Below are 26,787 nucleotides of genomic sequence, written 5' to 3' on the forward strand. Positions count from 1 at the left end.
AAATTGTGAATAATTGAGTTGTGCCATTTTTCCTATCCATTGTCAATCTGCAGATTCGGAAGTCAAAAATAATCTCACATTTATTCCCACTACAATTCATCGACTGAGCGTAGCGACTTCCTGTTTTCACTCAACCGTTTTACATTTGAACTGTCTGTAATTTTTTTTGTATGTTCCATTTCATTTTCAAGATGGTGGCCATTTTAATGGTGCAATAAAGATTCTTCTTCAAATGTGAAATCGACGTGTTTATTGGGATTATATTCTTATTTGCTTCTTTTTTTTTTTTTTTAAATATAATGGTTCCTACCTGCCTGAAAAAAGTTTTAAAAAAGATTTGTAATTGAGATTGTGATGTTTCTTTGGAAAAATCGAATTCCTTATTTAAATTTTTTTTAAATGTTACATAAGATTTATAATTAGGTAGGTATTTAAGTACCTACTTACAAACCTTATGATTTCAGAGAACATGTTGGTTTTCATTTATTAAATACGAGAAGATTAGAAACAGACTTTTTTGCATGTAAGGTCTACTGCTCGCAGAAATACTAGTTCTAAAATCGGTATTACCATAGTAATGAAAAAAAATTATTCAATTTTATGAAATTTGTTTTGTCGACATTTATTATGTTTCCAGATTACTCAGCATCTATGCCGACTCACCGGACGAATACCTCAGTTTTAAGCTGACTCCTGACGGAGGCATAGAGATGGTCCAGACGGAATACTCCACGCAGCTCAAGGACCTTGTGGAACTTCATCTCCATCATCAGAAATCCTTCCCCGTATTTGTCAGCGCCCTCACCTTCAATCTGTTCAACAAGACTACTATGCTAACTGAAAGTATGACACAGTAGTACCTTCAGAACTTAGTTTTAAAGACATTTTAAGAAGTTTTAAGTTTAGTTGCAAGAATGCTTGTGGTTAGGGCGATGCACCGCGTCGTGTAACATTTGGAATCGGGCCGCTAACAATAACACTCCTTATGTAGATGGCGATAAAGTTTAAATTCCTGCTCAACACCAGCCGCCTGTTTTGATTTATGCAAGAAAAAAGTGTGTTTTATTTTATTTTACGAAGTTCAGGAACAAATATTTAAATGTTTTACGATAATTTTCTAAAGAATTTAATTTGCCACATTATACAATAAAACCATTACTGAAAATGGGTTCGTAAGTAGGAGATTTTAAACTTTAATACGGTTTTTGTAGGTCTTTATTTTTCCCGGGCTTATAAAGACTTGTCAAAAAAGTGCTTGATTATTTCAAAGGCCAAGATGCGTTCTACTCTCAGTATTTCAAGCACCTAAAATATTTCTAAGCCAAATTTTGAAACCAAAAACACACGATTTTGCAATACAACGTAGTGCTTCGCCTTAAGTCAAATTATTGTCAAAATTTATAGGGAAAAAATGTTTTGTATTTTTGATAATTAATAAACATTTTTTTTTACAGTAAAACCCTCTTATTGGGTTGCCGTAAAATAAGTTTTCCATTTCAGATTTTTATTTTCTTAAAATGATAAATTGATGACCTAATTAAACAACATTCCAAAATTTTGTTTAAAATTGCGATATTTTAACCAGTGGTAATAGAATTTTTCGTATAGTACATATACTTAATTCTGTTTTTACACGTGGTGTATGTTTCACAAAATATTGTATGAAAAAATACGGTACATTGTTATTACCATTATGTTTTCTTTTGTGGAAAAACAGAATTGACTATAGTTATTACCCATAGAATCCAGATAAATTGACACCAAAAAAGTTTTGTATTTCAGCCCTTTCAAAACTCACAAAAAACAAGCCAATCAGTCCACATATAAGAGAGTTTCACTATATAAAATGTATGTTTGTTGTGGCAGCAGTATCGCTTTTCTTTGACGATAGTATAATATGGCATCCGTAGTTGTCATCCATCATTCTTAAAGGTTTCCATGTAAATAATATAATGTGAAAAAACGTTCCATAAATAATATTAATACTTAATGTTGTTTTCAGCAATATTCTCCATTTAGGATTCCATCATAGACATCTAAATTGATAGTCGCCCTAACATGAAATCTGGGTATCGTTTCGACGAGCTGCAGGCAAACCACGTGACCATATTTTTGGCACCAGGAAGGTTAGAGAATGCTTTGAATAAACTACGACATCGGTCGTACATTAACCGCCGAAGAGCGTTTATTGAAATAACCAGATCCTGCGCTGAAAAGTAAAGCAAAGGTTCGCAACGCAGTCCATTGTGGGACTTATCTGCTTAGGATCTGAATGTTCATTTTTAAACAAACCACCTGGTGTAGGAACGCTAAAAATGAGTGAGATCGGTAAATTATAACACATTTGTAAAAGTGTCTTAACAAAATATTCAATTTTGAAAAAGTCCAAACTTTTATTTACCCGATTTGGGATTGGTAGTTTTTACGCAGCGAACAATTTGCACAACATTGTAAAATGGACTAGTAATTTGTAAACAGATTATATTTTCAAGGACTGAAAATAGTTAATCACAATGCCTGTAGAAAGGGAGACGTCTCCCACACTCCGTACAACATGGTTTGTCCCCCTTTCCCTGATTGGCTGGTCTATCAATTTGATGTCTATGGATTTTATACAAACCGACCTGTATAATTGCCTTGATACTTCTCCTTCGTATGGTTTATTATTCATATATTCATTGGTAGGTGGAAAATGCTGATTTTTAACAGCTGCAGAGCACTAGTTAGAAGTAAAAATTGAGTAAACAAGTAAATATCTGCCATGCGAGGAATTTTAGCTGCCAATGTCTGAATATTTATACAGGAAGGTTTTGATTGCACTGGGGAGTGATTGTCAGATTTGGATTTTAAATTAAAAATACATACAATATCAATTTACAAAAATGTGCTTTATTTTTATATGTACGCTGTTTCTTTGACAAAACTTGTTTACAAATCTACAAACAAATCTGCACGGACGACCAGAAGAGAAAGAATTAATTTACTATTTAAAAATATAATAAGCAGTAATTTTTGATCGAGGTACTAGTACATATTGAATTATTTGGCGTGTTGGAAATAAGTTGACGTAGCTCAGTGGTCCAGAGCGTCTGACCGGACATCAGAAGGTGCGGGTTTAAATCCCATCGGCGGCATTTATTTTTACTCAGTAGATATTTTCAATTTGTATGGATATTTCAGGAGGCTTAATTATTGGTTATAATAATTTGTTAATTAATTTACTGGTTAGTAACCGCTCAGTTTTAGTGGGTTCAATCCTAACTACTTTATCCATCATTGCACAAGCAACATTTTCCGCTTATAATGAAGGAAGTGGGAGGAATTCAAATATTATTTTTTGTCAGTTTATTTTTAACTCAGGAATATTTGTCTTTCTTTTACAAAAAAGACAAACTATTTATTATTTTTATCATTACGCTCTTCTGATATATTCAAAATAGTGACACCTCCAACTGTATAGACAAGCTTGTGTACAAAACAATAGTGACAGCTCTGACTTCATAGATAAGCTTGTACATCTGTAGTTTACTTTTTCAGGAGATTACTAAACAAAACAATAGTGACACCTCCAACTGCATAGATAAGCTTGTACATCTGTAGTTTACTTTTTCAGGAGATTACTAAACAAAACAATAGTGACACCTCCAACTGCATAGATAAGCTTGTACATCTGTAGTTTACTTTTTCAGGAGATTACTAAACAAAACAATAGTGACACCTCCAACTGCATAGATAAGCTTGTACATCTGTAGTTTACTTTTTCAGGAGATTACTAAACAAAACAATAGTGACACCTCCAACTGCATAGATAAGCTTGTACATCTGTAGTTTACTTTTTCAGGAGATTACTAAACAAAACAATAGTGACAGCTCCGACTGCATAGATAATACATCTGTAGTTTACTTTTAGGAGATTACTAAACAAAACAATCAATTTGATAGGTTGAGTTGGCACTCAACCTAAAAAATAAAAAAACTAACTTAACCTAACTTTTTTTTTTAGGTGGCCCTAATGAATTTTAAATCATTTGGATCTTAATTAATGCTAATTAAAATTACTTCAGCATTAAACAAAATTTAGTTTAGCGGAGCCTAACATGCATTTATTTTGATAACTGGTGTTGCGTTTACTGTGTGAATTACAGAAAGACATTTTAGTGGTAAGGCATTCAGGAAATATTTAAATCTCTATTTTGTATTTCATTCAGATGTAGAGTATAAAGTACAAATTTCGAATACATTATACAATTTGAGATTTCTATTATTTTTTTACTTATTTATAGCAACACTATTGATAAATCTTAACACATTCCCTAAATAAAGATCCAGTTTTCTCTCTTATAAAAATAAAATCTAATCCATTGACCAAAATGCATGGTTATGCAGTTAAATAATTAATAAATGTAAATATCACAAGCACTTAAAATATATATTATGGTATAAACTTAGGACTAGTAATTTTTTAACTATGAACTATGTGTTATGCATTATTTTATCTGATCCAAGCTTCATTGAATGGAATGTTCTATTGGTGATTGCTGTGGTTAACATTAGAGATTCATTAATGAGAATTGGTTTTATTTGTGATCTGTAGACGAGTACTTTGAAATTAATGGACTAAATAGAGAAATTAAAAGGTGGACTTCTGACAATCTCAGTTTGGTAAGTTTTAGGGTTCTTCGTACGGTGGAGGAGATTTGGTGAAGGTTAAAGTAGGATGCTGATGGTATTCAGTCAGTCAACGGCATCAGGAGCACTTGGTTCAGCACAGATGTAACGTGGGGAAACTGATGAAGGGGACATTCTTTTACCGCGTATTCTGTTTGAATATGTCCACTTTCACAATATTCAGAATCCTTTAGAACCCCATTTGTGCATCATTGTATATGCGCAGTGACTGCAGTTTATTGAGGTTCACGTCCTCCGAGGGAGGGAGAACCCTGCCAGTTTAATAATTATTGGGTCCACAATTAGGTGTTGTTTTCACATTGAAGGCGTGTCACTAAGTTTGCTAGAACTCTTAAGGAGTTTAAGGGTATTTTTTGTGTGCATATTTTAGGATAGTTTTGAGAAGGTAAAAAGGATTGGAGCAGTGAAAATGTTATGAAAACTTTTAATCCACTTGAAAATATTAAGGTTATTTGAGTTGTATAATTTCAATGGCAGCTATCTGACATTTTTGAGAAAAATGATTTATGGATGTGGCAACATTGAGGATTTCAAACAAATATCACTATTAGAATTCCGAAAAATGAACTACAATTCAGCCAAAAATTTCAATTTGAAAATGCGATTTAGTTTTAAACACGGAAATCTGCTGTAGAGTGAGAAACAAATATGGCAATCTGTAATATAGACCAATCACGATGACAGAACACAACGGCAGAGTGCATCGGTTCATAGAAACAAAAAATGTTAGAATAGCAATCTGACACTATTTTGGAATCAGTGGTGGCAATGAATAAATGTCACTTCCATATACCAGATTCTGGATTTTTTTTACACAAATTCACTTAATTTTTTTTTTTAATCTTTTAAATGAACTAGAAATAAATATACAACATACACAAAGAGCAATATATTTCTATAATTGTGTCCACATATTTCGAGTTGAAAGTATTTTTTGTCTGTTGAAAAAATGGCGTCTATAAAATTATACGACTCATTTCGAAGATATGTCTGCAATGAGTTTTGTCTTAGGGTGGGAGATTCAAAAATATCAATATCTTGACTTAACTAGACTATAAACACAAGAAATATCAGATGTTTTTTTTATCTAAATCACATTCCATCTTTTATAAGAAAAATAAAACCTACACTGCTACATACATTTTAAAAAGATAAATTATACATTAGAGCCGGGCAATCAATGGAAAACTTACGATCAGATGGAATTTATAGAATATTATGGCTATTAAGTAAAATATCAACATTGGTGTATCAGTATTGTCTAAATCAGTGCATACATTAATTATTCGATAGTACATACATGCATATTGCTAATTTCAAAAATCTGGTGAGATATATTAATTCTGGTGAGATATATTAATTCTGGTGAGATATATTAATTCTGGTGAGATATATTAATTCTGGTGAGATATATTAATTCAATGGCTTTTAAAGCTAAAGATACAGGCTAAATTTTTGGCAATTAAATATAATATGACATTCCTGGATAAGTTCAATAAAATTAATATGATAAATAAATGTAAAATTATTATGCTGTGACTTAAAAGAAACACTGGAATAAATTATACATTTAATTAGGGAACGGATATTATTGTATAAATGCAAATGCATGTGACATTAAAAAAACATATTCTGATGGCGGAAAAGTGGAAAAAAGTAATTGCATCAGTTACTTTCGAGAAATCGTAACTTAGTAAATGTATCAAAAAGTGATTTGAATCATGGAGTGTAAAACCCGCTTTGGAAATTTTTGTTTTATTTATAATGGGTTTTAACAGATGATCTCACTTACGTGAGAACAATCCAGTTATAAAAACACAGTTAATACACAAATAGATACATACAATTTCAAATATCTATTCAGACAGCGTTGACTTCGATACAGTTGTGAAAAACCATTTGGAACACCTCAAAAATAAAAATAATATGAATATAATATATTGCGTAATATCTACATTATTATTTTGTTATTTAGAGGGAAAAAAAATAATTATGTTACTTTCGATGTGTTGCAAACGGTTTTTTGCGACTGCCTCGAAATCAGCACTCATTTAGCAGAGGGCTGTTTTCAATTACTGTCGTTTTCAGTATACAAATGAATCCTCGCTAGCAACAGGCAAAGTTATCACCAGAAACCACTGAAAAACACTAAGGACGGGTTGTTTCACAGAAATTTAACAATTCATCAAATTTCAAAGTTGATTTTCATGATCTGTGAAGAATCTATTCTTATATCATTTTTGGCCAGTTGTATCACAAAACTGAAATTGTAATAACAGAACTTGAAAGTCAACTTAGAAAATTGAACAATTCATCAAATTATAACATTGATTTTCTATTCAAGTTCTGTTATTATTTCATTATAGGCCAGTTACTCGACAGAACTTGAAAATTAACTTCAAATTCTCTGAAACAACCCGTCCTTATAGTTGTATATTTTACATCTTATACAACAGAAATGATACATATTTCTAGATGTTAAATGTACATCTTCCACTTTTTTAAGGCATCTTCCGAGATTTTTTAATACACATTAATCCGTTCCCTAACGATAGCGCATAAAATTACACAAATATTGCACAATGGCACTATGTATATTATTACTAAATTATCATTTTCACGATTGAGATTTAATTCATGAGAAGTAGAGCCGGGTCTCCTGTGCACAATATGATTATATTTCCTGCCTGTATGTATTTTGAAGCACAAAATAAGTACAGGCAGAAAGTCCGACATTTAAAAAAAGAGATTCGAGAACATTGCAAGAAATAAAATATATTGAGAAAGCATTAAACTAATTCCCAATCGTCCAAGTCTTCATTTTCACTGACTTTCCTGTGGGTAATCTTGACACCCGGGCGGAGCGCCCCTCGGGGAGGGGAGCCCCGTGCATCAATCTTGATTTCTTTCAAATTCCACATATTTGGAATGGTAACGCACTTAGGGGGAGATTCCATCAGTTCTAGGCCAGATTTTTCCTTTTTTTTTGGTACATCATTACTTCTTATAATGTGTTTGGTGACAGAGTGAGTTTGTCTGGTGTCTTCACTGGGTAATTTGACGTAGAGCGATTTTGAAAGCGTGGCGGCGTTGGAAATGGAAAAGTCACTATTCATGTACGGGATCTCCGGGGATGGAAGTTTAACTGTGCTGATGGTGATAGGTTCCAGGTCCAGCACTTTGGCCAGGATTTCCTCTTTGGCCTTTATTTCCTTCTCTATTGATTCCGGACTCATGTCACCGGGCGGCGGTCTGCAAATATTTATTAAAAAATGGCCGATTATTCATCACCCAAAGAGTTTTACGTATTTCATTTTGTTTAGGAATCAAACAGTTATTATATATAAGATGTAAACATTCTGTAATCATTATATGATCAACCAATTGAGTTAATTATTTAATCAATTTTGCAATAGCTACCTAAATTTAGGCGATTTTTACAAATTAAAATGAATTATACATTTTAGATTTTTTGAAATTTTTTTGTAAAACTGTGAAATCTAGGTGGATTCTTTGTCTTTAAACCATAGTAAGCAATTCATTTGTTTCCGTCTTAATATTTGGACGTATGACATTAATTAAATCGAAAACAGCCAAAAATCTCCATCTAGTGGCTAAATATACAAACAAATAAAAATATACAGAGGTAATCATCGATATTTGGTCCATGTATATGCTACAATGTAAACAAAAATAAAAGAAAAAATTAACAATAAGAACAATAATAATAAGAATGTATTTAAAAATTTTGCATCAAGAGATGGATTCAGCCAGTTTGATTTTATGTTTTCAAGATACAGTTGAAAATGTCTACATCTTGTAAGGTGTGCATGTTTTGCAGATACGTCCCATTAATGAATTTTGCGAATAGTTAATTAAATTCATTTGATTTGGTGTGCCGTTAGGACAATGAAAAGCAATCCTTTCTATTCATCACCAAGACGGGGCAATCAGGGCAATCTAAACAGGGAGTGTGAACCTTAAAATTGACTCCGAAACCAAAAGTATTGGTTCAAGAAAATATTTATCAAAAAGAAAGTGCATTATTTCGTAGTCAAAATATCGGAAGAAGCATTGATTTTTACCTTTTGTTGGTCTGCACGGAGCAAGTTCATCCCAAGAGTTTTGGGAAGATCATTATTCAAATACGAATTTGAGGCAGTTAGCATTAACAATTTAATCAGATATATGAATATTTATTAATTTATATACCTCATAGATAGTTTCGAGACGACGTATTGATTAAAGTAAATTTCTACATAGTAACTCAGGATACCCAAGCTATAAAAGTACTAAACGAAAATCGAATATTATTTGAAATGCAACTCAATTAACCTCGTAATATGTTTATTACGGTCCGCCTATCGGTATTTGCTCATACCTGCTTTCTATAAATACGCCCGACATCTCTCGCTCGCTTGCACATAGGAGTTGAGTGGGTGCGGAACGGAGAAAGAGATTCGAATCGGGTTTCACAGTCATAAAAACCCTCACTCCAGGAATTGAATTATTTCACTAACAAATAATATACTATCCTTTTGTTGAAATACCGATGTAAACGAAGGCACGAAAATAAATTTTTTAAAAGTCTTACGATTCGATAATTATGTACATATATTTGAGACCTTTGCAAAGAGATTGGTATATAATATTCATGTAAAAACATTGAATAACTTTTCTGCCATTGAAATGAGGCCAGTGCAAAAGGTAAAAATACCCTTCCCGTCCTTAAGCAACAATCAACCGAACGGATAGAAATACCTTTCCCGTCCGTGTGTTAACATCACACTGGGTTGTTAAGTTCATCTCTATAGCTTGTGATGTGATGCCTTTCAGGCATGCTATTGGCTGATAAAATTAATAAATTACAACATGGGATTGAGCGATAACTTTGTGCCGTGTTTTATATTGTAGGGAACATGAATTTATATCTATGTAGGCTTTCGAAGCGAGGTATCAGAATTCGATGGGGAGTTGTATTATGAAATTACTCTTAGGTGGTGTTATTTTTAGATTTGAATTAAATATAAGAAGGCAAATCTTTTGTTATTATATATCGATGTTTCTAATAGATATGATGAATCAATAATACAGTTCACAATTTTGTACAAGAATAACACAGTGAGTTTTCCAGATTGATATATAAAAATAAATAATAAAACACCTTTTGCATCCAATCCTAGGAAACACTTCCTTGCAAATAGAGTAGTGGATGCATGGAACAAACTTCCACAACATGTCATCGACTCTACGAATATAAACCTATTTAAAGCTGTATTAGATCTTATTTGGAGAGAAGAAAGGATTAACTTATTTTGAATTTAAAACAACTCAATTACCGTTAAATCATTGTGAAATCAGAAATGAGCATCAGCAGAATGTTGCCTGCTCATTATTTAATACATAATAAAACAGAGCAATGGGAATAAATTGATGATTACTAAAGCGATATGACAGATGTTTAGTAAATTTTAGTTAGTTACTCAATTACCGTTAAATCATTGTGAAATCAGAAATGAGCATCAGCAGAATGTTGCCTGCTCATTATTTAATACATAATAAAACAGAGCAATGGGATTAAATTGATGATTACTAAAGCGATATGACAGATGTTTAGTAAATTTTAGTAAGTTATCAGCTGTATGTGAAGTAGGTAAGTACATCTATATAAATAAAAATTTAAATGTTCGTTTGTTCAAAACATTAAATCTCCGAAAATTCTTCACCGATTGCTTTGAATTTTTGACACAACGTTGCATTCAAATGCGCATGTGTTTTTATGTACCTATATTAAATAAATCTTACCTGTGAAAACTCGCTTTTCTGAAAAACAGCGCCATCTGTTGGACGTAAATAAACAAGCGGTATTGTTTCTCTATCTGCACAGACAGACTGAGCCTTAAGCTGCTGCCACACGCAAAGCTCACATCAAAAGTTAATGTACAGCGCATCATCTTTTCTACCGACACACGACGCTATCAAATATTTCTTCCTATGGTAGGAGAGGGGGTCAGTTGAATTCGAGAGCGGCCGAGGAACATAATTTCATCTGTCAAAGTGACAACTTTACTTACTGACAGCTTGAGCACGTTTTCGAAATGGATGATACTTGTCGCCTATTGCTGGATCTGTTGGACAGCTCATCCTCAGATGATGATGCCGCCAACTATATAATTATAAATGCTATTTATAAACTTTTAGATTTTAAACAATCTGTGCGTAAATAGCGCATTTTCACATAACCTGACATAACCTCTCCGTCGAATCAGGAAATTCGCAGTTCGCACGCCGATCGACGAAAGCGACATATAATAAATTATTGTAAAATAAGCTCACGTCGATTTCCAAAAATGTCGAAGGCAAAGGCGGCAAGGACCAACACCAGGGCAGGGAACGAGAAGAGAGCACGAGAGCTGACGAGAGCAAACCAGATTACCCAGGAAAACAATTGAAAACAATCAACAAACGAACAAACTAGAAGCTTCTCTATGTAGGTATCAGGCCGTCCAACTTTATCAAAAAACCGAATGATATTACCATATAAACATACTGAGTTAAAAATATGATTAATTTTGAAAGGGCGAAAATTTGTTTACTTCAAATTCAAATATTGATTATATTTATATTTTAAATATATGTGAAGTATGTTTGCCAAATAAAGTTTTTTTTTATGTTTCTAAATTTACTAGCACACATGACGATATGAGCTAACATAATAAATAAGAAATGCATTATTAGGCTGCTTATGTCATGGCTGTCAAAGGGAACACGGAACTTAGTTGGTAGCTCCGTAATTAAAATGACCCCCTCTCCTTTTTACGGCGGAGAGGGGGACGCATAACTTTTCAAATATCGCGTCGGGAGCGGTTACGTAAAATAAATTCGGTTAGCGAAGTTCAGAACCACACTTATAGCGCGTTATCTTTTTACGTGTGTCGGGTCTGTATGGGATTGTATGGCGAGCGCTATTGTGCTTTATATTATCTGTTGATGTGAGCTTTGCGTGTGGCAGCACCATTAATTGCTGTAAATTTTTGGTGTATATCATACATAATGACTTATTGTAATAAATTTTTGGGTTATTATGCTGTGTTGCACTTCCTCCTTCTTTAGCTTCTGGACATCGTTACAGTGCCCGAAACGTTGGCTAAAGAAGGAGGAAGGGCAACTCGGCATAACAATCCAAAAATCAATCACAACAATACTTTTGGCCGTGAATATCTCAAATCACATCTAATCTTAAAGTTAGCCTAAATTATGATAAAACTGTTTTTATTCCCTTCTATAATACCCAAAAGTCATCCCCTAATAATAATATTAACCTGAAGTTCCATAATGTTAATTTTAACCCTTTTAAAATTAAATATCTTCACTTAAAAGAAACTCCAGAAAAATCACATTCATCTATCTTTAGGTACTATATTTTTTTCTTTATTTCACCAGCACTGTCTTGTATACATAATTTATAATGCCCACCCGTAGGCTTCGCCTTTGTGGGATTTTTTTTGTTACTGTATCAAAAAAATTTGCAAATAAATTTTTTTTAAAAAGTAAGATGATCTCCAAGATGAACTTGAAATATACTAGCTGCATATCCGTGACTCCGCTTCTAATAAGCACAGGATTCTGATGATACATTTTCAGTGTTGAACACCTTCTTCTATTTTCTATCACTCGAGTTCATTGAGTCGCATTGGTTCATCAATCGCTTAGAATGCCCTCAGACCGACTCCACTGAAAATACTGAGAGCAATTCCAGAGGGCAGATGTTCAATGGCAACTACCGAAGTAGCGCAAGACAAAAACACCTGGAGGCGTCTTGTCTAGATGATGGGTCCCTGACCCGATAGGACAGGGGGAAGAAGATGAGAGAGCACTCCAGGCTGGATAAGGAAATCTAAATTAAAATAAATTACCTCTTTACACTAGTGGACATCCCCGATAACGGCTTTGGCCTTCGAGGCGAGTTCGAGTCATTCCTTTCATCCGTCCTTTTAATGGAGCTATCTCCGTTCATCTCAAAACCTTTAGAAGATTCCTTTGAATCTGTACTGGAGCCATCCAAATTTATCACATTGTTCCTTCTGCTCTTTTTAGATTTGTAGAGAATATCTTCCTCGAACCCCTTGCCATTTATCAAATTGTATGTTTGTTTTTTCTTATCTATTACTTCTTCAAAGTGTTTCATTCCGCTTATGACTTGCTCCATTCCAGGGTCAGTGAAATTAGGGTTGTCGTGGTCTAAGATACCATCTTTGTCTCCAATGATATTGTGCATTATCCGGTCCAGCATGTTTGTGTTTATATCTTTGGGTAATTCTTGGACGACGGGCAATTCAAAGCACTCCTCGGCCGGAGCTATACTCGGACTCTCGTTGAACGTGGATACGGAGTTCTCGCTGTTCAAATCATCGCAGTGCTCCAGCAGACCCGACAGATTGACCTGAGTTTGAAGACTCGCAAGCTCTTTGATAGTGTTCACGGCCAGCTGGATAGGATTTGTAAGGGATTTTGTCATCAGATTTTCTTCTGAGAAAAAGAAAAAGATTTATTTATTGATATATAAAATATATTTATTTAATGTTACCAGAAAAATGATACAATCAAGCATAATAAAATTAAGTCAAAATTAATTGTGCATAATTTAAAATAAAAACAAACAATAATAAATACTAAAAATTCATGCACATTACTTTGCTACAATCAAAGATATTAGAAGAACGAGATATGCTATGTTGGCCGCCGGACCGTAGCCGGAGTACTACCTAATTAGGGTACTTTGAACGGTATCGGGACGCGTACGCACAAAAATCTGTTCTATGTATTAGTGCGGATACCTTAGCGTAAGCGAAGGTGTGCAGTAGTATTGGTGAACAAAACCGGCGACACTCGGCAACACAATTCCACACAGTATGAACTGCTCATAGCACATCTCGTTCTTCTAATATCTTTGGCTACAATGCATAAATAATATTCTATAGTTGATTTATATCTTGTCTGTTAGTTGTAAGATAAGACGAAACATGACATAAACTAACCTTATAATTTTAGGGTTACGTTATGTCATGTTTCGTCTTATCTTACAACTATATTTTGTTTGTTAGTTGTAAGATAAGACGAAACATTACATAACCTAACCTTATAACACAGCGCCCTTGAGGTGTTTTTGCACAAAAACGGCGCTATACAAGTCATCCAAGTATTATTATTTATTATTATTATTAGGGTTAGGTTACGTCATGTTTCGTCTTATCTTACAACTATATTCTGTTTGTTAGTTGTAAGATATCAGCGTCCTTGAGGTGATTTTTTTACGAAAACGGCGCTATATAAATTAGTCAAATATTATTAAGATAAGACCAAACATGACATAAGCTAATCTTATAATTTTATTTTAAAACACCACTGTTTATATGTATAACCATGTTTGTAGAAATAAATTAAGAATAAGCTGTGTTAATTGTTTATTAATTGTAAAGAGCATTTAATCTGATTTATAATTACTAGCTGATGCATTTTTAAGGTGGAAATAATATTATATTATTATTATTCTAAAAAAATGGATAGCTTATTTTTTGAAGTATTTCTTTCACTTGATCGTGCCACGTTTTCCTCGGGCATCCCCAAATTCTTCTACCATTCACTTCTACTTCATACATTCTCATTAACCTTTTCTTGGTTCATCAAATACGCCTGATTTTACCAAAAACTTTCCTTCTACGTCAAAAACACCATTCACTTCCACGTCACACATTCTCTTTACAACTTTTCTTGGTTCATCACGTACGCCTCATTTTGCCAAAAATAATTATTTAATTCATGTCTTCCGCGGGCGTCCCTGACTTTCTCTACCATTTTCATTTAGTATCTTGAAATCTACACTGTTTCTGTTAAAAAAAAAACAACATTATAAAGACGTGTCTCATTCCAGTGCAGAGATAATGCAAGTCTTCCTCAGGCGTCACCGACTTCTTATACCATCCAAACCACTCTCTAAACGCTCCTGGCACTAATAAGAACAAACTTTGAATTTTCCCAGTAGTTTTGAGATAGGGCACACACATAACAACGCCTTTTATTTATATATGTAGATTTTAAGGTTGGTTATGATAATAATAACTGAATATTAGTTAAATAACAGTTACTGTGTTAATTAGTTATTGTGCATATTATACACGGTGTCCGGAAACTCGTAGTACAAGCGGGAAACTGGAGAATCTACACCACATGGGGAACCCAAAAAAACATAAAGTTTTTTGATTTGAGCATTTTCAAAAAAAAAAAAAAAAAACCAAAAAAAAATATTTTTCGGCTATTTTAGGGTTAAAGTTTTTTCTGGTGTTTAGGGTTGAATAACAGATGTTTTAACCCTGCAGAGCAGAAATATTTTATGATTACACCGGGTTAAATGAAGGGTGATTTCAAAATAATGCTTCAAATCCGAGTTTCTTCATTTGTTTTACTTTCAAATAGTTTTAATTAGTTGGGTACTTTGATCTTCAGTAATAATTTATAAGAATTTGATTAAAAAAAAAAAAAAAAAAAATCAACTTCAAACTCGATTTACTCGATAACGAAAGCTCAAATAAAAAAAAAATATACTACAAAATCGACTCCAAATGTGATGTAGATTCACCAGTTTCCCGCTTGTACTACGAGTTTCCGGACACCCTGTATTATATATGTACTAGTAGCGAGTGGCTCCTGTTCAAGTACAGTTAGGTAGGTATCTATCGTAATATAGGAACAACAATTAATTTCAAAACACCATCTCCAATGTTACATGTTTCATTTTAAATAATTTAAGGACAAACAAATTAAAACTAAGAATACAAGAGTAAAAGCAATGCAATTTTACAGGCATGCACTATAAATACAACAAGATAGTTTTACAAGCTTCAAGGGATCTTTGCAATCATTATAATCTATTGTTTACCACAAAGATTTCTTAAATTTAATGTCAATCAATAAAATCATAATATTCAAAGAAATATGCATACATAGGTAAATATAAATGTTAGTCCAGGCGCACAAAGGCAATTTTAGTTGCGGCAACTATTTCGAAATCCATACAAATTCAAAAAAGTGTCGTGTCACCTCCATCTACCATAATGGATTTTGATGCACGCAACTAAAGTTGCCTGTGTGAGTCTGGAAATAAGAGATTAAAAAAAAATAATAGCTTGTATTGTGTAACACGGGCTTGTCATGTGACACTGAATCACAGACCTGTGATAAATGTGATACAGTTTAGGACAGGCTGACCATATAACGTTGTAACTGAATAAGACATGGTCATTATTTGCAATTCCTATTTGAGACTGTGCACAACAGACTTATTAATGCTATACTGTGCAATATATAGCTTGTCATATGTCTATATAAAACATGGTCATTATATTATGAGACTGCGTAAGAGACTTGTCATGAATGTGATGTTGTGTAAGATAGACTTGTCATGAATGTGATACTGTGTAAGACAGATTGTCATTATAAAGACATGGTTATAATTTGATACTGTATAAGATACTTGACATGATGTGATGCTGAATAAGACAGCTTGTTATATTATAACAACACATAAGAAATGGTCGTTATTAGAGACTGTGTAAGACAGACTTGTCATGAATGTGACAATGTGTACATGTACGACCGACAAGTCATTAAAGTGACACTATGTAAGACAGACTTTTTATGAATGTAACATTGCGTATTATGCACCGTAAATAAACAAATTCTGAAAAATCACATATCATTTTACATTTAAAAGCTGTGAATACAGGTTTTTCATCTTCTAAATAAGGATAAATAATAGCAAACTGTTTATCACAAAAAAAGATAAAATTCTGTAACATATCCCTAAATCTATGGTAAGTACTGAAGCATTAGTGAAAGAAATCATGCAATAGTTATCTACTTGACGAACCTGGCTTGTCAAGCTGGGACTCTGGAGTATAAGCTATTCTTATTAGACTCCTTTCCCCTTCCAAGATGAAGATCTCTTCTTTGTTGACGGCCACTGACAATATCCTGGAATGACAAATTACTTGATTAATACTACATCAAACTACTACATACGACCTAAGATAGAGGTTTAAACTATTTTTGGTCCACTTGTCTGCTAAATTCGTCACATATTTAGGTAGTATACAATTGCTCAAGTTGAACGCATAAATATATGCGTGTAGGCGCAAGAGGCACGTTTTATTTGCGCACAGCTAGGTTAAATGGACTGGGCTACTGTTAAAGAAATAAAATGAAGTATGGGAGATAGCACAACAGAGCTATGGCCTTAGTGCTTACGTGAGCTACGCATGCCATGTCCTCAATAATAATATCAAATTATGGGTTGGACAGTTTAGGTTAGTAAGGTGTTCAGAACGTCGGTGAACCGCGAAGAGTGGAGCAGCCTTGTTAACCATTGAAACTGGAGTGGGGGTCACAAACCTCGGCAATGAGGCAATAATTAAAGAAGAAGATGAGTTGACACAGACCTGCGGACATTGTCAACAGTGGCAACGGCAACCAGAGAGTCAGGATTCAGGATGTAGAGCTGCGCCTCGTTGTGGCTGATTAGGTACTTGTCCTTGAAGACAAACAGCGGGCCGAAGTGCGTCTCCTTGTTGGCCTTTACGCTCCTCTTGGAGGATGGGTTCAGCAGCTCCACCCGGCTGCAGGGGTTGGAGATGGCATCCTATGCACCAGTAACAAACATACAATAAGAATTACCCATGATAATTATTGTTATTTGTACAACTCCAGATTATATTGAATAATTTATAGGTTGAAATTGAAAAAAATTGAAATTGAAAAATTTGAAAATGGTATTTTTATAAAACTCGTCACACAGTAAGTTAGGCTGTAGGGAGAGGGGGGTTTTACATATTGTTGGCTTAAAACCAAGACATTTCCTTTTTTTTAGCGAAAATGAATTTTGTGTAATAATATGGCATCTCTAATTTACACCTTTCCTAGCATATTTACATATTTCACAATCAAATTTTCCAAGATATTCAAATTTTCAACATTGTTTATCTGGAAATACATAATGTTTTATGGAGTTACAAAATCTTGGTGTTATCGTTCGCTAACCAGGTGACTGCTCTAACAACACAGTTATCATGGTAACCTTCAAACTTGATGACCTCAGTGGTTGAATGGTTACAATCTTTGGTTACAAATCCGGAAGACGCGGATTCAAATCTCAGCTTATGCAACAAAATTTCATTTGTGTTTTTTCACAATTTATTCATTCAAAATAATATAAGGAGTGTTAAGGGACGTACTTGACCTACTTTAACCAGTGATTCCTGACATTATTTGGAGTAAAAAATGTAAATGAAATTTTGATCTCTGGTGACAGTATTGATTTTTTTTATAACCAAAACACAGAAAATCAGTAGGAATTGGACAGCTAGGGTTCATGTGCGGGGTTACAATGTGGAAGAATTTTATTTTAAATTATTTTTGAAAAAAAAAACATTAAAAAAGTCATCGAAACCAAAAATTCATTTGCATTTTTTTATCAAAATAATGTCAGGAATCACTGGTTAAAGTAAGTCAAGTACGTCCCTTATCACCCTGTATAGTATATTTGCAGCACATTACAGAGTGGAAGATACTCTCAGTATCCACTCGAGGTATTGGTTGTATATATACATATATTTGATTAATATCATTATGTTCAAAATATTAATGAAAAGCTTACTGCGGTTTGAAACTAATGAATTTCATAAACTTCCCCGTTTATCCCATATTTATAGCTTCAATAAATTTGGCAATTATGACAAGCGATCACTCAAAATGTTTGTGCCAAAAATCGCTCGAGTATCGTTCTGGTAAGATACCACCATTGCCAGCATTGAAACATTGCGTGAAATGGCTTTAGCCATGTTTGGTGACCAGTTCTGAATAACCAGGTACTTTTCCACTATCTTCTTTACAATCTCCTTCCTATCCCCACTACCTTCAACCTCACAACATACCCCAATTGGGGATGCCAAAGTCTCACTGGCTCCAGACGATTGGTAGCAGTTGGGTAGAGTTGTACTCACATAAACAAAAAAAAAACCGCCACATTCTTATCATGATAAATCATGTTCGAAACTTAAAATTTCAGTCACTGCATTCCATTTTATCTCGTATGGTTTTCTCATGAATTAAATTAGAAGTTATTTTGTAGAAAATAAGCCCAATGGTGCTTTAAAACTAACTGAATCAATGAAGATGTTCTGGAGATTGAAGTTACCTTAAATAGCAGCGTCTGTAGCACATTTCCCTGGCGGTCTGAAGTCCATATCCTCAGGCCGGGCCGGGCACAGTAAATGTTCACTTCGTTGGGCCGCTCATAGTTGTACTGGAACACCCCTCCCAGACTACAGAGGCTGTAAGTATTTAAGTAAATTCATTAATCCTCGGAGATACGCACTTTTAAATGTCTTAGGACATCTGACAGCAATTTGGCGGCATGTTAAAAAAAAAATTGTTATTGTTACACAGCCAAATTTCGAACTTTTTGTTTATGAATCACATAAGGAAACATCAACTCTTCAGGCAGGGGGCTATATCTCCAATCCTAAAGTGGGACCGTAAAAAAGACACGGTAATCTCCATGGCTTGTGATGTATTTTGGATGCTCACCAATGAAAAACTCTGATATTCTATAGAAAAACTGTTGACAGGTAAGTGGAATATCTATGGTTTGAATACTTTTGTTTTGGTTTCTTGTGCACAGTTTTTATTCCCGACGCCGACGTAAAAATCAAAGTAAATTTTGTGAATATCTTTCTGTTGAAAATGTCGACTCTGAGGACGGTTTGTTTCAGAGAATTTGAAAGATTCATCAAATTTCAACATTCATTTTCGGGTTCTGTGAAAGTCCTATTCAAGTTCTGTTATTATATCGTTATGGGCTAGTTGCTTGACAGAACTGAAATAAAAACAGATCTAGAAAGAATCTTGAAAATTAACTTTGAAATTTGAAGAATTGTTCAAATTCTCCGAAACAACCCGTCCTTAAAGTTCAGTACAGTGTTAAAGGATGTACAGATTTCAAATCAATTCGACAGGTTTCCAACTTACTTGTAAGGAGAGAGAGTCTGTTTCGTGAATGGTCGTGGAAACAAATTGGATTATATTCAAAACCCGATATTGGCAACATACACGAGAGTTTATAGATCTCATTTTGCAATCGATTGTAAAAAGCCGAATGGTGCGTTAAGAAAGTATGTGTTGCCGACCCTCAATCTTCCCGTCATCAAACAATATGCGGATTTACCTCGACCTCGGGGTATTAAAAACAGGACCCATGATTGTAACAAAAACACAGGTGCGAATCTCTCTTTGTTTGTTTCTAATGTATTGTTTAACTTATCTTAACTTAACCTCAGAATTGATTCTATTTTCATTTTTAGACCGTACCTGTAAAATTCACTTGAGTGAATCAAATGCAAATCATCTTGAGTGAAAACCCAAGAGTTATTGTTGAAAAGCCTCTTTATCCTCAACGTGTGACTGTTTGATGCGGTTTATGGTCCGGCGGAGTCATTGACCTTACTTTTTCGAAAATGAGGCTGGAGCAAAAGTTACGGTGAATGGATTGCGCTATCGAGAGATGATTAATGATTTTTTATGGCCGGAATTGGATGGTATTGATCTGGACAACGTTTACTTTCAACAAGACAGCGCTACGTGCCACACAAGCAACGAAACCATTGATCTTTTACGATTGAATATCAAAATAACACATCTTATTGGAAAACCCTGTATTATTTAGTTATAAAAAAAAAAAAAAAACAATCCATCATTACAAATTAACTTATATAAAATATTAAAATCCAAATCGGACAGTTCAAAACTCCTGCAACCTGTGTGCTAATTCCCCGGTACAGCGGTTTCGTACTATGCGGAACCAATACCGTAACAATAATGTTGTGATTCTCTGATCACGGTACTTTAAATTTTTATTGCTGTAATTTTATATCTTGTTTGTATTTTTTTGTTTATCGTACCTTTATTGTTATTATTTTTCGCTGTACTTTAAATTATTGTTGCTTTTATTTTTAATTCATGTGTGTATGTATATTTTATTTCTCATTTTAAATTGTACTGCCTTTATGTAAATATGTAAAGCCCTCTTGGCGTAAAATAAAATAAATAAATAAATATAAGAATCGTGGCTCCCTTCTTATCAGGCCCAAGAAATCCTCTTTTCTGATAAAGAATACATGACCAATATATATATATAAATGTAACTCGTAACAACGAAAAAAATAAATACTGTGTTTTTCATTTTTCTGTCAAAAGCAGAGAAATGTCGAAATTCGATACTGTCGTAAAAAGCACATCTTCACATTTCATATTTGATAATCTTATAAATGTTCTGCCTTTATTTAAAGGATTTCGAATTTCAAGTCATCTTAGATAATTTTTACGACAGATTGATTGTTCTCTGAACAAGATTTCACCTGACATGCACTGTCCTGAGAAAGCTGGAAAGAAAGATACTTTAAGCTCATTTTCGCAGTATATTTTAGTATGCAAGGAGCATTTTTTAAGGATCAAAGTACGATAAAATCGACGCAAGTGCTATAAGTTCCTAAAAATCTGCCACCAAGTTTCAAGTGGGCAATCATTACCTATTTTACCCCTGTATATGTATTAAGAAAGAAAGTAACCTTTTCCTGTCCCTTTTCCCGACCTGGTTAACATCCCACTTCAGGTCTTTCTTCTGGCAAATGATGCTCCGATACACGCTGGACACCAGCAGGTAGTTTTGGTAATAGCTTATTTGTACAATCTCGTAGGATTCATTTATTATCTCCGATGATTTACACAGATGCTGTTAAAGAGAAAAAAAAAGAAGAATTAGAGCAATCATTCAGAGATCACAGTTGTTTACTGTAAAACAAGCATCTCCACTAAAGAGATAAACCAATAGAAGTGAGCTGAATTTTTCTTTACTTCTGGTTAAATTGACCAAACATTTTCAAAAATCGTTTTTTTTTACGAACAGATTATCAATTTCAGTGGTCTGGGGTCATAGGTCTTACATATCGGTTTTATAGATCACACTTCTAGGAATTAAGTGTTCAGTGCTCATATTGCTCTCCCACAACTACACTGTCGCAAGTCTAAATAATTACAAAACAATAACAAACTTAGATAATGGACAATTATCTTCACGGTTCCATGGCAACTCAGGATAGTGGCAATTCAACACACTTTTGAAATGTGATATAAAGTCATTAAAAGTGATTAGGCGATAAACCTAACCTATTTAATCCAGTTTGTCCATCACTTTTCGTGACTTTATAATCACTTTCCAAGAGTGTGTTGAATCGCCAACGTCCCGAGTTACCCGGTTACCATCTTCACTGTGTGTATCACAGGTTCCCAACTTATAGATAGCGACCCCAAATGGGGTGGAGAAGGGTTTTCTGTAGGGTCACCGCCGAAAAAAGTAAAAAATTTTTTAATAGTAATAATATTCTTTTTTAATATGTGTGTGTCTTGAAGTTTGAATAGCATCATAATTAAACCTAATATCTGGATATAACCGGTTATTTACGAAAAGTTATGTTGCCGCGAAAATTCATTGGTGAATCTTTTCATACACACAAATCACATACACATCACAAATGACATACAATATGCGTTAGCTTAGTTAAGCTCACCAATGTGCGTGTATGTGTGGGTGGGAGTGCAAGAAACAATCAAGTGCTGTCTCCAGACGTGGAGTGGAATTCTCCAGAAGTCGTGCCCCTGGAACCACATGGTTCCATCTGCCATTCGCTTGAAACTTAGATATTGAGGTTAGAAGTTTGAATCCTGAACAAAATAATAAAAATTGACATTGAGAAAGTGAATATGAAGAATGTATTTTACTGAATTTTCTATGTTTAAGAATATGGCAGATAAAACCGTGTTGTCCAAATGACATGAGTCCTCCCCACCGCCCCCTCCCGCCATCGGGGTCTGCGGTCACTTGGCTTTTGTAAAATTGGGTCGCGACCTAAAAGAAGCACACGAGAAATGCGACGTGGACGTGTTTCGTGATCCAATTTGGAACCCACATATAAAATGTCTGCTTTTACCATTATGAGAATATATTTCCGGTTCCTGAAAAAACCCAATAATATGAATCAGTCAAATTGATATCCAGTGACGAAGTATGTTGTTTGGAATATTCACTGACTTGATAAATATTTACAGTTTATTATGCAAATGTACATCCAAACATAGCAATGTTCTATTTTACTTATCATACTAATACATATTAACAAGATAGGTACTTACTAAACCAAACAATAAATACGAGATAAGGTTATGACAAAAACATACTAAGATCGGTGAGCGTGCTTTCGGAGTACCAGGCCCTAAAGCCTGGAACAAAATGTCACACGATTTAACACATTCACGGGCACAACGTCTATTGATGTTGTAACAGAGGAGATGTAATATGACACTACATCTATTGATGCCATTTTAGAGATGTGACAACATAAAGTACATACGTCTTTAATACAAAAAACAGGACAATTCTTTCCTGTCCCAGGACAATACCGCCATTCGACCATAGGTTAAACGAGCGTGGTGGTGGGGAAATGTCACTGTCCTGCAGAGATAGCCTGCCCATCTATCTCTAGGACAATGTCTTAGACCATTATCTTGTCCTATGTCTTGTACTAGGACAATAGGTCTAGAGCTGAGACAAGACAGTATTGTCCTGTCCTCGTGCGAACTATGTATTAGTCAGGGACGCGATACGACATAACAGGCTGAGAAGTCAAATTATATATTGCAGTAGTATAACCCAACACAGGAGGCCCTGAAAAAAAATAATTTCCCTCAGGGCTTATGTCATTTTTTTTGGATTGCTGTGTGGAGGGTCTTTTTTAAGGAAAGGAAGGAGAGGAAGTTCTAGGAAGGTAAAAGGTATGAGGGTTGGGTAGGAAACTAGGAATCAGTGTGTCCAGGAGTAACAAACATATGAATATATCCCTCCCACAGCGACGCAAGGCGATGGGTCAAGAGACAAGTTGGAGAGGTCAAAGGATCTCCCCAAACTAGCCTCTCCCGATCTGGCATGCCACGCAGCTGGTGGGAACCTCACCCGATGAGCCCAGGCACGGCAAAGGTGTTGGTTATCCAATAAATGGTTCCCGGGGCGGCGTTACCCAAACCTGCATCCCAAATTGAAGACTCGACAGAATTCAGAGCGAAGCTTAAAACTCTTCTCTTCTGTAAATCATATCCATATAACTAGCCGGTTTGCATCTATCTAAAGTCAGTTACAGAATATATTATTACTTGCAATAGTGTGCTAATTCTGAAATTTTTCACAGTCCGCGACATTGTAAATAAATAAATATTATGTAAATAATATATAAATATTATTTATTACAATGTCGGGAAACAACACGGGCATTCAACTCAGGTAAGTATTTTAGGTTCAACTTGTGATATAATGCACTTTTACTGAGATAATACAGACGGAGGCCTCTAGCGTTAGAGTCGAGAAATAAGTAATTACAATCAAATGGATGTGTGGATAAAGCTTTACAGGATTGAAGGCAGATGTCTCTGTGAGGTAAAGAGGTGGACGAGAGGTGGACCAATCGTAGGCCTCGATTTAATCTCCCACAAATCAAAGGGGTCCAAAAGATGCGAGATGGCAAGTGGGAGGGGTTTACCTAAACAGACAAAGAAATGGACTTTGGACCAGGCGGGGCTATCTCGATTTATTACAGAAAAAAACGGGAACCTGTTAGTAGGGTAGTGCGATGACGTCATGGGAATGGAATGCGCAGGATGTGACGAACGGGATCGTAAACCATTGACAAACGAGAGGGACGTGTTTCAAGAAAGGTAAGAAACATAACGCGAACAAACAGAGGACTGAGAGAAATTGGTAGAATCCTACGTTAAGACATACTGGAAGTGGAAATCGTTAGGGGAGAGGGCAGTTATACGCGTCACTTAAAAGAAAACAACAGAAATAAGGAAAAAACCCGACAAATTACGTAAGAAAAGTGAAAAAAAAAGCAAACATTGAACTTCTATCGTAAGCATGACGTGGGACTGCGAAGAAACAGCGTTGAGTTTACAGGAGATTGATGGCGCGAAGGTAGTTGCAAAAGGGATACCAAGGGAAAAAAGGTTGGCGTTTTCAGACACTTGAAAGCGTTGATTTTGAGAAAAAAATACGGACATGGTTTTGGGTCATCAATGCACTAATAACAATTCAAGGGGGTAATAAAATTAACCCGCGTCTTATGGAAAACGAAAACACATTAATATTAATGTATAAACGATTAGCGGGAGAATTATGGGAGAGTACATTCGGGTTTGTTTTGACAGGGACTTGGAGCCTCTGATTAATGTGAAATGAGTTGGGAGATAAAGACAGAAGATGGGCGTGTGGAGGTACCACCCGAGGTAACACCCAAAATTACAGAGAGGGGTTGTGAAAATCCAGTAATAATTCTTGGAATAAAACTGGCCGGAGAAATAAACAGGTTATCAGACTAATGCGGTTCAGGACGGGGAGCAAAAATATAAAGGACATGATGTGTACTGGGGCGTCTCAACTAAAGCAAGTACCGATGGAAGCCTTAGATAGAAATAATCGGTGGAAAAAAATGGAATGGTTATATTAAACCGTTTGTAAGGGAAGAGAACTAAATGTTAGAGGTAGAAGACGATCGTACGCAAGAGATTTAACATACACTGGGATGGAAAAAATTGTCGGAAGTAATTGGTTTGGAAGGTAGAGGGGGGAACGGACGTGTACACCGTTGAAATTGTCGGAAGTAATTGGTTTGGAAGGTAGAGGGGGGAACGGACGTGTACACCGTTTAAATTGTCGGAGGCAAAGTGAAGAAGATCAAAGCTAAGCTCGTGAAAGCGTTAAAAACAAAGCGTATCACATCATAAACGACGGCCATTAAATAAATTGTGCGAACACAAGAGCATTTTAAAATAAAAGGTCCGGAATTCACACTTCAAAAGGACAGCTCTCACTAGAGCGTTATATAGAAAACGCCGTATGGGAATTCGGAACCGCTTCCCAGTCCACGCCTGATCATTTTGTCACATGAAACGAACGCCAGGGTGTTAACCTTCTTCAAATGATCAGAATGGCCTAATTAGCATGATGCGACTATGGACTAAATAGAAAAGAACATACGAGTCGATAAAGGTTAGAATAGCATGTATTTGACGTGATTAATGAGGAAACGGGACTATAAAAGGGCTGAACTTAGAAAAAACTGGGAGTCTTTTCGTGAATTTTGAGAGAGTTTGAAAACCGCCGGGAACCGTTCAAACACGTCGCGCTGCGCCCTAACGTCACTTGGTAATTATTTGTGGACTTAGGAAAATTCTCTAGTCAGAAACGTACAGTTAGATTCAGTGTTTGAAAAAATAATATTAATATCGGACCTTAGAGAATTTTAGAACTTCAAAGAATTAGTTAAACACAGTATTTTGGCGTGATAATAAATTAAGGTTGGAAAATTTAATTAGTTTAAATTCAGTGGAAAAAAAAAAATTAGGAGACTACACTACGGTGTCGCGTTATAAACCGGGTTGTTAATACGAAGTGTTGGAAGGAGGGAAACGGTCATAATTCGAGATTAACGCGATCCTTCGTTGTAAGGAATTTAAACTAGAAATATGATAATAATAATAATTAAAGATAAAATAATATTAATATCGGATCCAGAGAATTTCGAACTTCGGAGAATTATTTAGATTCAGTGTTCATGACGATTACGAATTTAAACCAGAAAAATGATAAAAATAATAATAATACATTTAACACTGGTATGAAAAGGGAAAATTAAATCGCTACTCGATTAACGTGCGATAAATAATAACCATACCTCGTTATAATAAAATAGTAAGAACCCAAAAATAGCTGAGAATAAAGAAATAAATTCAGGGAGATAGTCAGGGCATTTACAGTCTGATAGGGGAATTATTGATAGGTGGATGAATGCATAAGAACAGGTTGTTTTGCCGTCGATTATCCCGGTGGATTAGAGGAGGGGGGCTCAGGTAAGTAATTTGCACTATAAGAGGTTTGCAGGTCCA

General features: G+C 34.8%; 2 protein-coding genes across 2 annotated transcripts in view; one reads left to right on the forward strand and one right to left on the reverse strand.

Annotated features, from left to right (window-relative positions):
• The window catches only part of LOC149418840 (mitotic spindle assembly checkpoint protein MAD1-like), a 29,694-nt gene extending 26,918 nt beyond the window's left edge, over window positions 1-2,776 (forward strand). The window contains exon 13 of the mRNA XM_089639032.1: window positions 638-2,776. Within this exon, the coding sequence (XP_089495158.1) occupies window positions 638-857 (220 nt within the window). The 3' untranslated portion in view covers window positions 858-2,776. The remainder of the gene's footprint in view (window positions 1-637) is intronic.
• Window positions 2,777-2,880: 104 nt separating this feature from the next.
• Window positions 2,881-26,787, reverse strand: part of LOC149418841 (WD repeat-containing protein CG11141) — a 42,993-nt gene continuing 19,086 nt past the window's right edge. The window contains exons 4-9 of the mRNA XM_089639034.1: window positions 21,366-21,529; window positions 18,938-19,073; window positions 17,184-17,383; window positions 16,616-16,719; window positions 12,606-13,218; window positions 2,881-7,941 (exon numbers count right to left, since the gene is read on the reverse strand). Of these exons, the coding sequence (XP_089495160.1) occupies window positions 7,479-7,941; window positions 12,606-13,218; window positions 16,616-16,719; window positions 17,184-17,383; window positions 18,938-19,073; window positions 21,366-21,529 (1,680 nt within the window). The 3' untranslated portion in view covers window positions 2,881-7,478. The remainder of the gene's footprint in view (window positions 7,942-12,605; window positions 13,219-16,615; window positions 16,720-17,183; window positions 17,384-18,937; window positions 19,074-21,365; window positions 21,530-26,787) is intronic.

The sequence above is a fragment of the Hesperophylax consimilis genome, chromosome 13 (genome assembly GCF_061612785.1).
Source record: "Hesperophylax consimilis isolate HC1 chromosome 13, BYU_Hcon_1.0, whole genome shotgun sequence".
In the NCBI taxonomy this organism is placed as follows: domain Eukaryota; kingdom Metazoa; phylum Arthropoda; class Insecta; order Trichoptera; family Limnephilidae; genus Hesperophylax; species Hesperophylax consimilis.